The following is an 18,148-nucleotide window of genomic DNA, read 5'->3' as shown; positions in this document are numbered from 1 at the left end:
TATTTTCTGAAGATTTATTTAGTGCAAAAAAAAAAAAAAAAGAATTCTTTGAAGTAATTGTATTATTTGAATTCCCACTGCATATTTCCATGGGGCTGGATCTAGTTATGCTTTTACATAGTTTTAAGTTTGAATATTTGTAATAAGTTCAGGAGATCCATGATTCTAACTGGGTCCTGGCTGTATGTGGTTTTATTTGGAATTTTAGTCCCTTCCTGTCCCTGGTGTGCCCCCTAACCACCCCCCCCCCCCCATTTGTTGATTACCTGTATGTGCAAAATAGAGACAACAGCTTCTGTGGGAAAAAAAGTTTGGGAGTTTTAGCTGAACAGAAAGACAAAATTTGGTAGAGTTGCCAAGAAAGCCGAAACAATTGTTTATCAATCAATAGTCAGTAAGTCTAGGGCACGATGGTGAACCTATGGCATGTATGTCAAAGATGGCACACAGACCTCTCTGTGGGCACATGCCATCCACTATAATTGGTTACTAGAGGGGGCAGCTGGGTAGCTCAGTGGATTGAAAGCCAGGCCTAGAGATGGGAGGTCCTGGGTTCAAATTTAGCCTCAGACACTTCCCAGCTGTGTGACCCTGGGCAAGTCACTTAACCCCCATTGTCTAGCCCTTACCACTCTTCTGCCTTGGAGCCAATATACAATACTGGTTCCAAGACAGAAGGTAAAGGTTTAAAAAAAAAAAAAGAATCAGTTACTAGAAATGCAGAGGGACTCCATGGAGCTTCTTCCTGCCTCCTCTCCACCCTTCTGCTCAGCTTACTCCCTCCCCTGAGCAGAGTGCCTGAACCACTCCCTTTCTCCCTCCCTTGTCTGGGGTAAGGTGGTGAGCCCAGGGGTGGGGGGTAGGCATGGCATGCAGTCTCTTTTAGATTCTAAAAGGGTTGCCATCGCTGGTCTGTGGGTTCTGTGTGGCCTATAAAGGCCATGTCAGACGATCTAAGTCTTTTTCTCACCTGGAATTTCTCACCTTTCAAATGGAGGAAGAAAATGCTTTGCCATACTGAATAGTGTTGACCCTTCATTGTTCCTCAGGCACAGGGATAGTCAATAGCTGTGTCTTGTCAAAGCAACCTCCCTACCATCTCCCCAGTCAACCCCCTCCTCTCTACTCACACGTACCTCTTCACTTTTGCTATGGTTTATAAAACCTTTCCTCCTACCATTTCTAATTTCCAATCCATCCTCTACAAAGCTTCATAATGGGCACTGCTAAAGCCCAAGATGGGTGGTGCCACTTCCCTCTTCTAGAAACTCCAGTGGCTCTTCTGGCCTCTTTCTAGGATAAAATAGACTTTTCTGTTGAGTATTCAAAGCCCGTTACCATCCATATGACTGTAGATACCCTTTCTGGGTTCAGTACCCATTTCTCCCCTTTTCCACTCTTATACTTCAGCCAAAGGGACCTATTGCTATTTTCCATGCATAGTTTTCCTTCTGCCACTTTTGGGACTTTGTACTGGCTATGCTACATGCCAAGGATGCTTTCTCTCCTTGGCTTCTCTCACTTTGGAACCTTTATCTCCCTTCAAGGCTCAGCCCAAGTCCCAATTTTCTACCTCTTAGTACCCCTTTTCAGATCACTAGATTTATTTCATTTATATCTATATCTGTTCACCATCTCCCTAATTTAAATGTAAGTGAAAGCTCTTTGAGGGTAAAGTCTATTTAATTTTCTTCTATTTATCCCTAGTGCTCAACATTGTACCTGATACTATAAAATTTAAATTAATATGCAATAATATATTTTGAGAGATTTATTAATGATCATTAGAAATACAGGAATAAAAGAGATACAAATAAAAAAGACCACATGCCCATGGCTATTTAGCCTGTTGAAAATCCTGCTCACTGCCATTGTGCCAAGATGCCAAAGCCACCTGAGAGGACCCCCCACTCGCTAATATTCTCTGTCTACAGGAAGTACATAACGACAGGAAGTCAGTGGGCTCCCTGGAAATGTGGTTCTTTTTTAGGGTAACAGATGTTCAATTATACATTCCCCCTGAGATCCACTGGAAGACAGGTCTCTCCAATGGTTGGGGATAAAAGGAAAAGGACAAAACCCATGATTTCTAGGCGCATTTACAAAAAGCCAGTTAGGGGGCAGCCCCCTTCGGCATAAGAGTATACATACAAAACAAATGCATTCAACCTCACACAGTTCAAATCACCACATCCCAAAGTTCACTCTGGATCTTCTGGTGCAGTGTGTGGTCTGTCTAGGCATCTTAATGGTGCCTACTCCAAACATTTCACTCTCTGGATTCAGAGAGGTAGCATTTCGGAGAGGTAGTTCCTTATCCTAAAATTACTCTCAAGGGGGCAGCTGGGTAGCTCAGTGGATTGAGAACCAGGCCTAGAGACGGGAGGTCCTGGGTTCAAATCCGGCCTCAGCCACTTCCTAGCTGTGTGACCCTGGGCAAGTCACTTGACCCCCATTGCCTAGCCCTTACCACTCTTCTGCCTTGGAGCCAATACACAGTATTGACTCCAAGACGGAAGGTAAGGGTTTAAAAAAAAATTACTCTCAAAAAGAAACATATGCTTCAATAAATGCTAATTTATTTATTCTATTGGTCAGAGTACTGATGTTTATTTTGAACACTTAAACACTTATTTTTTAATTAAAAAATTTTTTATTGATTAATTAATTTAGAATATTTTTCCATGGTTACATGATTCATGTTCTTTCCCTCCCCTTTTTGCCCCCCCCCCCCCACAACGAGAAATTCCACTGGGTTTTATGTGTATCATTGTTCAAAGTTAGTATCCCCAATCATATACCTATTGAACCATGTGATCAATCATGTTTTTCTTCTGCATTAAACATTTATTCTGAGGAAGGAACTTTCTTACTCATTTGCTGTAGTCATTCATCATATATTTAGTCTTTTTTAGGGATGGGCTGGTTAATGGAGAAAAAATTTTAAGATGAAAAGAGGGTGAAATTTTTTGTTGCTGAAATCTATTACATTTTCTTGGACATTGATACTATTCATCTTTCAGTTCACTTGTATATGACTTATCTTTAAAGAATATTTGGGGGGCAGCTGGGTGACTCAGTGGATTGAGAGTCAGGCGTAGAGACGGGAGGTCCTAGGTTCAAAGGTGGCCTCAGACACTTCCTAGCTGTGTGACCCTGGGCAAGTCCCTTAACCCCCATTGCCTAGTCCTTACTGCTCTTCTGCCTTGGAGCCAATACACAGTATTGACTCCAAGATGGAAGGTCAGGGTTTATAAAAAAAAAAGAATGTAAGAATATAAAAAGTTGCTAAAATATCCATACTTCTGGGTTTATTAACCCCTAAAAGGTCACAAACAGAAAGAGAAAAGTCCCATACATACCACAATATTAATCAAGGCACTTTTTGTAGTAGCAAAGAACTAGACAAAAGTAGATGCTCACCGATTAGAGGGAATAGGCCAAACAAATAATGATACACACATGTAATGGACTATTACAGCACTGTAAGAATGATGAATATGAAGAATTCAGGGAATTCTTGTATGGACCGATTTAGAATAAAGTAAGTAGAACCAGGGAACTCCACACAATGACCACAACAATATAAATGGAAAGAACAGAAAAATGCAGTGGAAGTTTGTGTAATTAAAATAGCTGCACTCAATCTCAGAGAAATACTGAAGAAATTAATCTCCTTCCTTTCATTACAGAAGTGGGGAGACTGGGTATGGAATATTTCCTATATGGTCAGACACGATCGGTTTGTGAGTTAATTTTGATGACCAGCTTTTCTCATTTAAAAACCTGTTTTTATTAGGAATGTATTGCTGGGTGAAAAGGGATATATTTTGAAAGAATGTATTATGAGAACAAAAGGCATCATTAAAATTAAGTTAATTTTTTTTTTGAAGTACAGAAGGACTGTAACAAAACCCAAGTTATTTTGAATGTAGCCAACTGGCTAATTAAGCTTTGGATTTTATTGTTAAGGAGAAAGGGTCACATAGAGTATGCATATTGAAAAATGTCCTAGCAGCCAGTAGAAGCAAGATGTAATCTTTTCCCTTTAGTTTCAGGCCTGGATAAAGAAGCTTTTCTCTGTCTGTCTGTCTGTCTGTCTGTCTGTCTGTCTGTCTGTCTGTCTCTCTGTCTGTCTGTCTCTCTGTCTCTCTGTCTCTCTCTCTCCCCGTCTCTCCTCCCCCCCGCTTTTATCCAACTTAATTGACTCCTACCACAATTCATAATTAAAAAAAACCCCAAAACATTGGGAAGAGTCACTGTAAATTACATTATATCAAGCCACTAACTTCTCCCCTAGTTCACTTTTTAAAATGAAATTTATGAAAATGTGCTTTATGCAGCTTTTCAGTGTGGTGTCATTTAATCACATGACTTCATACGGTTTGAATACATTAAATACATTAAAATTGAATATGTTTCATGAAAGCCACCCCTTCTTCTAATGCCTGAATTCTCCATCTGTGGTAGGGATGAGGGCTTTGCAGTGGGGCCATGGGGTAGGGGAAGGACGACCCTTCAGATAGTGTGGTCAGAATCTTGGCCTTGGAGTCAGACAAACTTGGGTTTGACTCAGTGCCATGGGAAAGTCATGACACCTCTGTGAGCCTCAACTTTCTTATCTCTAAAGTGGGAACAAGACTACCCATTTACCTCGTGTTTTATCCAGGCTCAAATTAGATAATATATGTCAAGGGTTTTTCAAATATCAACTATTATTAGTAGGTTTATTTATGCCTCTTAAGTATCTGAACCCTATTTGGGCACTTGAAGGCTAGAGTCCCTACATTTTGTTCTTATCTGCTATAACTTCACTTAAGGACCCTAATTCTCCCCTCTACCGAATAATTATCTTTTTCACCTTGTAAGAAATGCAAATATATTATTCAACTTGCTTGCAATTGCTAGGATTCTTAGGATCTTTTGTTCCCATGTAAAAGAGGCAATTTATTCTAATCTGTAGAATGTGGGGTCTGGAAGTCAAGAACCCTGAGTTCAGATCATGCCTTTGACAAATACTGGCCTAGCTGTGTGACCCTGGGCAAGTCAATGAACTTTCAAGTGTTCTAAGCACTTCTCCCAAGACTCTTAAAACCTCTTTCTTAATATCAGTTCTAGAGAGTGTCTGAGGCCAGATTTGACTCCCAAGACTTCTTATCTCTGTGCCTGGTTCTCTGTCCCCTTTGCTGCCTAGCTGCCCCTGAGATCTGGATTCTCGTTGCAGTGGCCACATTAAGCAGATTCTAGTGAGGCCTGGATGAAGTGCCTGAACTCTTTGGTTTCTCCATATATAAAGTGGGAGACACAAGGCCTGCTTGCCCCACCACCCAAGGTTGTTAATGGGATCAAGTGAATCCATGTGTATGAATGGGACCAAAAAGTAGCAGCCCTGGTTGTACTTAATAGTCAAAAACTGATTTATACCTCTGTGCCTTTTTAAAAGAATTATTATTTATTTCTACATTTTTATTTCACCTTAATCTGCCTGGCAAAGACTATTTAGTACTTGTTAGCATGACTTTTGAAACAGATCTAGGTACAAAAATCATGTTAGAAATAGGCACTAGGCCTGTGTTTTTAGTATCTTGAGGATATTCCATTCCCTCTAGTAATGCATGCAGTTGCATCCTTTCAGCAATTTATAGGTTTCAGTGATCTGGCCAAGGTCACAGGAGCGTCTGTATCATAACTGATCCCAGGACTTGCTGGCTTTATATCTGCCTCTTGGAAGTCGTTTCTCATGTGTTCATTGTGGGTAGAGCATAGCTCAGTGCAGCATTTTCAGCAAATTTCCATAAAATCGTAATGATGGGGGCCGTGAGCTACTTTAGAAAAGAGCTCAAAGTGTGCAATAACTGGCTCATACTGGACACTTGTTGGAAGTAATCCTGATTCTTTTCCTTTGCCATTGGGAAGGGCTGAAGTTGTAATTTGTGCAGGGGGCTAGCCGTGCTTGGTAGCAGTTTGAGGGTGTGAATTTCTGGGGCAGAGATCAAGTTGTATTCTCCATAATGTGACTATTTAGATTGAGTCTATGATCAAACTGTCAGTTTATAGGTGGCTGTTGGGTCTGGCTCCCATGCCATCATGGGAAATGTCTTCTACTCTATTTGTAAATAAAAGCTACCACCCAAGTGTGATTCATAAAGCAGACTTTCCATCATAAGACTGAGAGTTGGAAAGGACCTTGAAAATCAGCAAACTCCTTTAGGAAAACTATTGCCCCATTTTTATCTTTGTTTCCCCAGTGCATGGAGCATGGAAGAAGCATTTCATAAATTCTTGTTGGTGGAGTGATCATCTGGTTCAGTCCCATCACTTTTTATATAAAGGAACTGAGAACTAGAAAGGTTAACCTACCCGAGGCCACTAACTGAGATACACTCTGGTGCCCTGACTCTAAATTCTGGACTGGTTTCCCTTATACCACATTGCTACCTTTTTTTGACATTATCTGTGTTTAGGGCCACATTTAGGTTTTAAAATGTTTGAATACTGATTTATGATCTTTTCTGATTGGTGTTAGCAAAGAGGGAATTTGCACGCAGTTACAGAGTCCTTTTATTCAACATAATTTTTGAGTTTGAAGATTATTAAAAAAATGCAGTCAGGTTAGATCAAGCTTAAGGTCAGATTATACTGTATCAAAAATTCAATATCTCTTTTCCTTCCAAAATGAGATAATATTAAAGGATTTAATTCAAGTCTTAAAATAATCATTAAACTGTCTAGCATACCAAAGATAGATGAATGGGTGAATGAAGAGTATGTAATAGTTTTGCCTTTTAAAATTATACTTTAAAAAGTAGTCATTTCTATTTTATCTCTTGAGAACCCAGAAGTTTCTATGCTTGTTTTCTTTATGAAGAGATCATAGTGGGGGGAGCTGGGTGGTTCAGTGGATTGAGAGCCAGGCCTAGAGATGAGAGGTCCTAGGTTCAAATTTGGCCTCAGGCACTTCCTAGCTGTGTAACTCTGGGCAAGTCATTTGACTCCCATTGACTAGCCCTTACCACTCTTCTGCCTTGGAGGTAATATATAGTATTGATTCTAAGATGAAAGGTAAGGACTTAAAATAAAATATGAGAGAGAGAGAGAGGAAGAGGGAGAGGGAGGGAGACAGACAGACCGAGAGAGGGAGAAACTTTGAAGCTCAAAGAGATTAAAATGACTTATCCAGGGTCCTACAACTAGCAGTCATCAGAAGCAAGTCTTCTGCCTCCCAAGTCCAACATACTATCCATTAGGCAATAGTGTTTTTCCTACATTCTAATATACATCATATTGACACCAACAATGAGGAAGCTTTATAAGCTTAGAACCACAAATGCATTATGGTATTTGACCCATTTATCAGTTTTCAGTGTACAACCTTGGATGAGTTTAGTTAGTGTAACTGGAGAAAAGATTTCACTAATAATATTGATAATGAAAATGACATCCCCATCAAGAAATTACTTTGTTCCTGCTATTAGACGGCAAGAGATGCTGAAGTTAGCATAACACAGTTTCAAAACTCAGTGTGTCTAGTGTGTCATCCAGGTATGTCTACAGATTGGCATTTTTAAGTGTATTAATTTTCAAGATTAGATTTAAACTGGTGCTCCCATTTAGTATTATACTAATTTATTTGGCACAAAACTTAAAAAATAATTTTCCTCTTGTGGATAGATGACTCAGCTTTTAAAAATAGTCAGTGCACAAACATTTATAACAAGAATGTGATTAAATAGTTGTTGGTTTTTAAAAATAAAATGGTGTTTGGAGATTATTTTAGATGAAAACTATGTGGAAATTAAAATATGGTATTATTGATGTTCCTTCTTTTACAGATGGGGTCAAGGATTTGGTCTTTTGGGGTCCATCTTTGGAAAGGACAGTGCAATAAACCAGCCAAACAGTGTTTTTGGACTTACATTTTATATACTACAGCTGTTACTTGGTAAGTATTTAATCAGTACTATAAAATCCATTTGTTGTCACTTAGTGTGTTGGGCCAGAAAACTACTTTTAATGTATGAAAACGAGTGATTTACTAAACAGTGCTTTATTACTAACAACCCACATTTTGCAACGCCTTAAGGCAGTTATTAAACCTTGGAATTAGTTCAGTCAGCATCTGATATGAATATAGCAGAACTCATATATATTTAAACTAAATAAGGGTTTTCAGATTCTAATATCTAGCGTAATCTTTCCAAAGTTATAGAAAATCTTCCTAATACCATAAATAATGACATAATACTAGAAACTGTTCCCCAAAACTGTTATTTTACAGTGTACATTTCAGAATTTGATTATTTTGTTTTATAAGATGGTTGACATGAAGTTATCATTTCAAATGAAAAAATGATTCTCTAGAAGATTGTAGGACCTTGCCACCAAGAGGCAGTATATATGTTAGTACCTGTATCTAGCACGGTTCATCTCTTGCAACCTGAATGAGGCTTTTTCCTTTTGGAGTGATAATGCTCTTCCTGGTTATTGATTGGCCCAGAGAACCCTAGCTCAAATTTCTCCTCCCTGATGCTGCTTCCTAGTGGGCCATGTTGACAAGGACTTCATGGAAGGGCCCACCCGTGGGGTTATAGGCCCCTTCAAACTATGTACTGGAGTATGCTTATTGAATATTTATTCTGTGTTGTGGCTAAGTCCTTATAGTAATCTTTTTAAAATAAACATGCCATAATTCCAGATTTTTTTTTGCTTATTAGGTGGTAGATTCCTTATGATTTATCTAGATTAGATTGTAGTTGGTAGCACACTGGACACAGAATCCCTGTTCCATATTGGGGTTTTTGGTTTGTTTTGGTTTTTGACCTGAAGCTGTGATTTCAGAACTCCCCATTAGAAAGCTTCCTTTAAATAATAAAGATTGGCAACTGTTCACAAATTGGAATAATACACCATTGAAGCAGGTGTAATTTGAGCCTTAGCCCTTGGATCTATCAGATCCTAGGAGCAGCTTTGTCACCTTATGGGCTGGGGGTGAGGGTGGGGCCCTGAGATTAGTTAACTTGCCCAGGGAAAGATCACCTATATGTGTCTGAGGAGAGACTTCAACCAGGAGTGTCTGACTCAATCATAGTTTCTTATCTGCTGCTTGCTCTTGGCTGCCTTTCACTTCATTAACTACTAGTTGACTAATCTTATGCTCGTGGGAAGCAGTAGTGTAGAATGCAAGAGTATAAGCAATGTAAGAATTTCTACACTGGATTAAAACTACATCTGACAAGTACTATCTTCAGAAAGGTCATGAGTATTTGATTATGCTTTTGACCTCTTGGGGCTTCAGTTCCCACATCTATAAAATGAGGGGCTTACATGCATAGACCTCAAAGGAACCCACGACGTCTAGCTTTAAGTTTTTGATAATGTGCTTTTGCTAAGACCTCGACCTTCAGAAATCGGGGACAGACCCCAAATTATCTGTTATTTCTCTTACTAACTTGCAGTGGATCTTGCCTCCATGACTTCATCTAGATGTTCTTTGTGCACATTTGTTTTCAGTCTATCCCTTCTTTTAGGAAAACTTCTAGGACTTGATTATTCGCAGTATAAATGAATACTTGCATTTATTGTTCAAGAATGAACTCCTTAAAGCTTCCTTGGATGCTCCCTAGTTATCTAGTGTTCCAAGAGTTGTTGGGGAAGAAAATCTGTTTACCCTTACTTACTGATTTAGATCTTACTTTCTTTTATATTTCCCTTCTCATAAGGAAGTGTTTTGATCCTTTTAGCTTGTCCTCTATAGCCTCTTTTATCTCCTTTAGGTGTAGTACTTGTGAACTACACTGATTTTGGCTGTAGACACACTATGAGTGTGTATAAAGATGGATGTTTTTAGACCTTTCTATGGTAATTGACCAGTCAGTGGCAAGCCTTCTGGCCACCATAGTGCACTAAAGAGATCTCTGAAGGGGGCAGACTACAGTGACCCCAGGTCCCTTTCCTGTGCCCTCGATAAACTAGATTCATTGTCTTTGAAGCATATCTTTCCCCAGACCCCATGACCTTTTTTGTTTGGGCTGGGGGATGTGTTACTTTTGTGTCCATGCCTACAGCAAGGGGATTTCTCTTCTCTATATCTGTTTTGTCTTCAGAAGAGCTTATTATTGCCTATAAGCATATACATTTATTTTTTTCACACACTGTTCCACATGATACATCATAGTTTCAGTCGTTCAAGTTCTTGTACCATTTTTAACATTTTTGGTCTGCTTTACACACTTCTTTATCTGGAAATGTAACTGTTCATTAGACTCTCTACGACACTTCTTATCCATAGGAATCATAGAATTTTTAGAGATGCAAGGAAGCCATTTAACTTAACTCTCCCATTTTATAGATGAAGAAAATAGGCCCAGAAAGGGTGAGAGTACTTTGACCAAGATCAAACATTTATACCACGACTTTGATCTTCTTCTTAAGCCATTGCTGTTTCCTGCATATATGCCTGCCATCCCTGCCAATCAGGTTGTTTTTAATCATCTTTGGTGTATTGAGCATTAGTCAGGGCTTTTTCAGAGTTTCAGTAGACTACATCCACCTTGTTCCTGTTTGGCCCCTTTCTTACTTTACTTTCAAAAGAATTCTACGTGAGGCAGGCACAATTCCTCCCAGCTGACATCGAGGTGCCTCTCTCCCAAGTCAGCTAGTGCTGAGGAAAGCTGCCAGCTGGCTATGATACCCTCTCTCTTCTAATGTTTATGTTGTAATATATTAAAAGTGCCTGGGATAGATGACAGTTGCCCAGTGATATGAGATGACAGTGTGTGCGTTAGGCTGCATTTTGGAGCTTTGAGGGCATGTGCTGCATGAGAGACCCCTTGAGTGCTACATTGGTAAGTCACATCCCATAAACCTCAAGCTTTTGGTTACCACAGATAGATTTCCTACACGATTCCCCCAACTTCACATTCAGGTTCATGGGGATGGGTTGATATCATTGAAAGCATATTAAGATGCTAACCATCTCTTGGCATGTCAGTCCTCTAAATACTATGATTTCATATAAAACATTGGCACCATAACAGCTCACATGGGCTTGTTGGCCCAGAGGAGGCTGAACCCTTGTTACCTAACGCAAGTTATCAGTACTAATATACTGGTGCTACTGTATGCCTTTCTTCTGTCTCTTCCTTCCCCAGATCTATTCCTTTCTTATTTTATTCCCTGTCTCTGAGCTTTGTTCTGCTAAAGAATTTCTCAATGTAAAAGGTGATTAATTGGAAGTCCTGTTATTCAAAGAGGACTACACGGCATGATGACTTGTTTATGAATTGGATTTAAGTGGGGCAGACTTGCGTAAGGTCATCTGCCCCATTTCCTCTTCTGGAGTCATTGAAATCCTTTGGCAAGTCAAAAGTCAGTATGGCTGTTCATGGCCTAGGATGCAATGGGCGACTTTGGCATCTTTGATGTCTGCTCAAGCTCTAGGTGCCCCACAGTGCCAGCTTCACTTGCCTTCATGGCCAGTCTGTTCCATTGAGGGAACTCTTCACTTCTGTGGCGGACATCTCCCCAAGTCACAGCAGGTTAGACGTCTGTCTCCTCAACCTGGTTTAGTCCAACTGCTGAGATGGCTTTTACTGGGGTGTGGCTATAGCCTCTTGGAACCACAAGTGAGAGCTGGGTGACAGGTAGACACCAAAGGTGAATGAGTAGCCCTGAAAGGACCGCACGAGAGGCCTTCCTTCACATCCTGTACACTCCAGTGAGGGCCTGGAAACGATGTGTATATAACTTGTAGAAATCTGGCCATATTAGAAATGTGAAAGGCCAGTGAGGCATAGTAAATAGAGTTGGCTTCACAGCTGCGGCGATGTGGGCTCCAGGCCTGGTTTTGACACATCCTGAGCAAGTGACTAAACCTCTCTGTGACCCAAGCGTAACTTTCTAAAAGTAGAAGTTGTAGGGCAGGTGCAGGGTTCACTACATTGGTAGAGATGGCTTCCTTCCCTGGGGACCTCCCATGAAATCCCAGGCCTGGTCTCCTTTTATATTCTATTGGAAATTCATTGAAAGGTTTTCTATTACAGGGAATCTTGTAGTGATTTCATTAAATAATCACCCTTTATTTTTCCTTGAATTTTCATATATTGTGCTTCATCAAAAATAGAAAATATCTATTATAGATAGTAGGCCGTCTCCCAGAGTTCTGTGAGATTTAGATTTCCTGTAATGTATTTGAGACACTTGTTTTTGTCTTGATGCTACCCGTGTCTTTTGGAAAGAGTGCTTTGATTTAAAAAAAGATGGGGGTAGGTGGGAACATTATTAATATATGAAGAATGAGGTGGACAGTATAGCCTATATAGTATATTGCCTTGAAGAACCTCATTAAAACTTAATGGCCATCCATGGATTCCTAGCAGAAGAGTTCCTGAAGATCCTCACCCTGAGAAAATGATTGCTAGACTATGGAGAGTTCACTATCACTATTTTTCTTGCCAAGTGACTTACCTATGCTAAAAATGCAGCAAAAGAGAGTAAGAGCAAAGTAAGGAAGTGATCTTGGCAACCCCTGAGCTAAAAAAGTAAAATACAAAATGGCTGTTTTCTCAACTCTAGATTGAGTGTTCTGTTCTTTGTCATTCTGGAAAACAAAAGCATCTGGAAGCAGGTATGGGTTTGGGAAAAGGGAAATGGAAGGCATTTTGAAGTTACTTTCCCTGCAAAATTGACAGCCCCCAAAGGGAGTGGTGTAAATGGGGATGGTATGTGCAGAAGCAGCTCCATTTGACCAGCCTACTCTGTGGTTTGTGTGCTGATGGTTTTAAATGGCAAACTGCCAAGCTCATGGTCATCTCCATGTCCTCTGTATAAAGCCCGGGGCCTGGGCAGCTGCTTTCTCAGGGGGACCTGAAGGCACCATTGATTGACTGACTGGTACTGCTCTCTCTCTCTCTTGCAGGCATGACGGCCAGTGCAGTGGCAGCTTTAATCCTCATGACATCCTCCATAGTGTCTGTGTTAGGGTCCCTATACCTGGCCTACATTCTGTACTTTGTGCTGAAGGAAATTTGCATTCTCTCTTTTGTCACATACCTGCTGAACTTCATTCTCCTTATCGTCAACTACAAACGACTCGTTTACTTGAACGAAGCCTGGAAACGGCAGCTGCATGTGAAACAGCACTGACCCAGCCTGGCGAGCTCTGAACGGACTGTCTGGAGACCCTTTGTCCATTCAGTTTATTTTGCAGTCATTTTTTTTTATTCTTCACATCAGACACTTTCCCTAAGAATCTTCAACTGATTTTTAAAAAATCCTGTCAATTAGAAGGGGCCCTATCTATTTTCTGTGTCAATCTTCCGTTTAAATATGGAAACAAAAGAGGATACTCCGAGCCAATCAAAGACAAGCTTTAACTTTCCTTTGAAGATGTTTCTGAAATAACAAAGTATAGTTTTTTCCCCCCAATCCCCTATTGTCAAGTGAAGCAACAGTTGCTAGTAATTCTCTTACATGTATAAATTCAGTTTCAGGTATTAAAAATGTGATCATGACATGAAAATATTTTAGAATAGAGATACTGTATTAAATATTGCCATGTTTACAGTATGTAATACATTTTTAGCCGATGGATTGAAACATGTAGATTCAACTAGAATCCATTTATGTGATATTGTCAATAAAGGTAGAAATATTGGATCCATCCCTGCAGAGCTCACTCTACAGTTTAGTTTAAAGTGTAGCAATGAAGAATTTTCAGCTCATAGTTGACTAACGAAATAGTGGAAGGAGTCAGGAAGCCCAGCCACGTAGGTAGCATCTCAACAAAAGCACTAGTAGCTGTGGCTGCAGGGTGAATTAGCCAGCATATGGACCCTAGGGGTGTTGGGCCCCTTCCCTGCACCTCTTCTTTAAGGAAGAAACTGAAGTTGAAAGAAAGCCCCATTCAAGCTTGTACGAAGTCATGAAATGGGACCGATTGTTACCTACACAGGATGAGTGACAGAACTTGGCCACAAGGAAGGTGTCTCTGGGACATGAAGGATGATGGCAAGGGGAGTGGGGCAGCAGGGCTCCTTTAAGAAAGGTCGAAGGTATTAACTTCTTAGGGGTCCTTAGGGGCTTTGTTTCTCCCAAAGGTTGAGTTTTCCTGCAGACATTTTTCATTTGATTTGGTGCCAGACAGCCAAGCAGTGTTATGACTCACTGGTGACAGGTATATGGGTAAGCCCAAGGACTGCAGAGGAGAATGACAGAGGAGAAGCTCATGTGGCTTCAGAGTGATTTCCTGAGTGGCTGAGTTCTGCACTAACTAAAGAGCCCCAGAGTTGATCTGGTTTAGAATCTCAGATTTGTGCTATATTTAGAAGTGAACTTTGGGCCCGACACCCTGCACTTCACAGGAGACTCAGTCTACTTAGTAGGGGAAAGAAAGTTCTGTAGGTAATGAAGGGAGGGAGGCTTCAGAAGTGCTGGCATGGCTCTAGGAGCCATGAAAAGTGCAGGGTGAAGAAGTTTTTAAAAAGCTGATTTGAATAAATCCAATGGAAATTGTGACAGTGTGTTTCTATGGTCAACATCCTAAAACAATATTAAAAGTGCCTTCTGTCTTCAATCCTTAAACCAAATATTTTGTGTGTTGAACTCGGCAGGCAGAAGTGTCCTTGCTTCCCCCTCCCCCCCACCCCCATGAATGGATTAGAAAAACTCGGAAGTATGTAGAGAAGCATTCCAGGTGGTCATTCTGGTCCTTAGGCTGAATGGTAGCAATAGCATTGGTTCTAGTTCCATTAGCCATCACGTCCAAGTGGAGCTGACCAGCCTTGGGGAATTAATGCATGATGACTTGATTTGCTCTCTCAGTGAAGGGAGGGCAGACAGCAGGCTTAGGAAGCCAAAATCTGGAGAGTCAGCAACAATGTGGTTGGTTGGCTTTTTGTGTGTTTGTTTTCAACTAAAATCTCAAAGTTCATAAAAACCTATAGCGTTTTCTTCCCTACAAGCAGATATATTAGGGATCTGGATGGTATACTCTAAATTACTAACCATTTTATTTTAAAGTGGCCCTAATCCAGTTGAAACAGAAACTTCCTTTTCCTGTGAATGTGAATGTTGAAAGAACAAGTATCATATATAAGTTTCTTGTACTCTAATGGTTTAAGAACACTAGAAGACAACGATGCTTGAATGTCAACGATATTTTTTTGGGAGGAGAGTATTGATCAATTTGTGGGAAATCGTTCCAGTTTACTAAGGCAATTCATTAGTTCTCTTATCTGAGATTTGGGCGATGGTCTAATGCTTGAGAGTGCTGCGGTGAAAGTGGCATCACTTAGGAAGCATTCTGAAGGTTCTTGTCCCAACTTTTTCCATCTCCTTTTGTATGAACCAACAGCATACAGTTCAAGCTTGTCTTGATTTTAGTTCTCTCTCAGACACCTTGAACTTTGCCAAGAGGACGTGAGTCTAACATCAACTGGGACCCTTACGGCTTTCCTTTCTTCTCATAAGCCTTAGGGGCAACACCACTGGTTAATATGTTGTATAGAAGTTATTTTGATACATTCCTGTGACTAGTAGACTTAATGTACTTTTTTTCTCCACAAAAGAGATGAATATGTGCTGCCTGGTGTGTGAGCTTAGCCTTCATTGTAACTGTCCTCATAAACACCTATACTCAGAGTAAGAATCTTGATTTTGTGATTTTTATTTTTTGCCCTCAGTTGCCTGCCCTACACACTGCTCCCCCAAAGGCCGCTGTATTTGTCAAATTTAAATGTTGCTGTAGACTGAAAAAGCATTTTGGATTCGGTATAATGTTTTAGCCTGCTAACTCATTTTGCCAACAGCTTTGAAGAATGGGTTAGGGAAAAGATAATTTTAAAAACTTTCTTAGTTTTTTTTTTTTAGCAAGATCTTTTATAGTTCTTTATTGGTGAATTGACTCAGAACAAATGAAGTTCTCTTACACACTTTTTGTAAGTCTTGAATGTAATTTGATGAAATGATAAAACCAAGTTGAGGTTGGATTACAAATTCTAGGGGGGCTGGGGGAGGTTTGGGATTATTTTGTTTTCCTTTCTGTTTGTGTCATCTGATGTCGTCTGGGGTGAAAACCTTTTCTCTTCTGGTGAAATAGCTCAGGGTTAACCAGTTGTGTGCCAGGAATTGTACTTGTATTTCATGCAACTTCTCATTAAATCCGTTATTACTAAGAGTCCCAAAGTGTGTGGACTTGACTATTTTCAGACAGAAGAGCAAAAAATTAATCAAAAATCAGCTGCCAGAAATCTTTGGATTTCATGGGCCACAGGCACATAGGAGAAGGCAGAGAGGTGGGAAATGATGAAGACTATACCCTGACCATCTTCATCTCTTGTGGCTTTCTGTTTCACATGGATGAGCAACAACAAAAAGCTTCAAGAGTGTCTTCAGTTCTTTTAGAATCTTGAATTTGTTCTTTGAGCTTGTGGTGGAATAGGAAGGGTTTGGGGGAAATTTCCAGACTGACAGTTACTGTTGGCTGGACAAGTTCCAGCTGAAGATCAGTGTTAGACTAATCCCGACAGATTTGAAAGGAACAGACACTCTCCCTCCTTCCACCTTCGATGCCTCTTTAAGGGATCTACTCACACCTGGAAGAGGCAACATAAAGATGGACCTCTACTGACCGTCAGAATTGTCCCATTTGATGCTTCAGCCAACCATGGGGGCTTTGAACTTCAATAAATCGTCTGATAATACTTGACTCTGATTTGGCCAACCTTGTTTAATTACACACGATCCTGACACATTAGTCCAGAGAAGGCGAAAAGTTCCGTTTCTATAAAACAGGCTTAAAGCATGGCCTCTCAATATTAGGCATGGGTTGATTTGTATAGTGTGTTCCATCTGAAATATTTATTACTAGTGCTTTATTCTCCAAAGTAAACATTCAAAGTGGAGTCACTGGGCAGATATTCCTTTGAGCAACATTGATTTCTAATATTCCAAGAAAAGAGATTTGGGACACAATTTTTCTAACTGGTAGAAAAAAAACAGCAACCCTGTAAATATGTAAGAATGTTTATTTGTTGCACAGAACTTTTTGGTATAAAATAAATGTAGACATTTCCTGTGGAAGTCTTTGCTGCAATCATTCTTAGCCTGTAGTTTTGCATTTCATATCTGGCGCTTGAATGAACCCAAACACAGAAGCCTTTGGGGCCTCCAGCTGAGCCTTAGAGACTTTTAAAGAAATGTCGATACTTTTCTAGAAGCGTACTGAATTGTGGTTATTCATAAAAAAATTAATTTGTATGTATTCAAGTTCCTGGAATTCCTGTGATTTTTTTATGTGGGTATTTGGTTGTCTAGAATCAAGAATCAATGACTTCAATGGTTTAACTTTACAATACTTCAAGCCTACAAAAATGTGTTAATTGCTTTTCTATTTTTAGTTTCATAGCTTTGGTTTCATGCAACTTGTATAGTATTACAGTCTTCTAAAGTGGTAATGTAGTAAAAAATGCTGTGGCATTTCAGCAAGGAAAAAAAAACGCATTTTGAAACCTATGCTAAAAACATTCATCCTCAGGAGGTGGAATGGTTGTGGGTTTTACTCCTGATGGATGCTTCAGGTCCAATGAAATGGGCCAACTTCTTAATTTATAAAACATTCATCATATCCGTTGTAAGTGGAGTCATTTTTGATGTGGCTCTTGTAGGCTAATGGTTTTATGTGTGACCTTGTCCGTGTTGATGCTCTTTGAGAATCTTAAAGCCATTATGTCACCGTTGACAGAAGAAATGGATGGTTCACTAGGGGACCAATTAAGTGCCATTTGAATGGGGCTGATTTGATGGGGGCAGGGCGCTTTGTTTAGAAGGGCTAGACAGCAGAGTAAATAGGTCACTGCTTTGGTAAGAGCTGGAAAGCAAGGCTAAGTGGGTATCCAGGAAGACTGGCTTCATTCGCCATGTCACTTTTCGTTCTGAATGTTACTTCACTGTCTTTTTGACGATCTGGGGGAAGCGAGGCCCATCCTTCATCTAGTCAGAGCCCCTCAGTGTATAGATGAGCAGACTGAGGCCTCTTGCCGTGTCTCCTTAAAGACTGGAGTTGGGGCAAGTAGCCCCCATCCAGCAGATTATTCTACATGAGCGAGTCAGTCATCCTGGATACAGACTGAAGCCTTAGGCTCATCTTCTG

At 40.1% G+C, this 18,148-nt stretch overlaps 1 protein-coding gene across 1 annotated transcript in view; it reads left to right on the top strand.

Annotated features, from left to right (window-relative positions):
- Positions 1–17,079, top strand: part of VKORC1L1 (vitamin K epoxide reductase complex subunit 1 like 1) — a 47,414-nt gene extending 30,335 nt beyond the window's left edge. The window contains exons 2-3 of the mRNA XM_001362399.4: positions 7,833–7,942; positions 12,917–17,079. Coding sequence (XP_001362436.1) covers positions 7,833–7,942; positions 12,917–13,143 — 337 coding nt within the window. The 3' untranslated portion in view covers positions 13,144–17,079. The remainder of the gene's footprint in view (positions 1–7,832; positions 7,943–12,916) is intronic.
- Positions 17,080–18,148: the final 1,069 nt, after the last annotated feature.

Source organism: Monodelphis domestica, chromosome 2 (assembly GCF_027887165.1).
Source record: "Monodelphis domestica isolate mMonDom1 chromosome 2, mMonDom1.pri, whole genome shotgun sequence".
In the NCBI taxonomy this organism is placed as follows: Eukaryota; Metazoa; Chordata; class Mammalia; order Didelphimorphia; family Didelphidae; genus Monodelphis; species Monodelphis domestica.
This window is presented reverse-complemented; position numbering and strand designations above follow the sequence as displayed.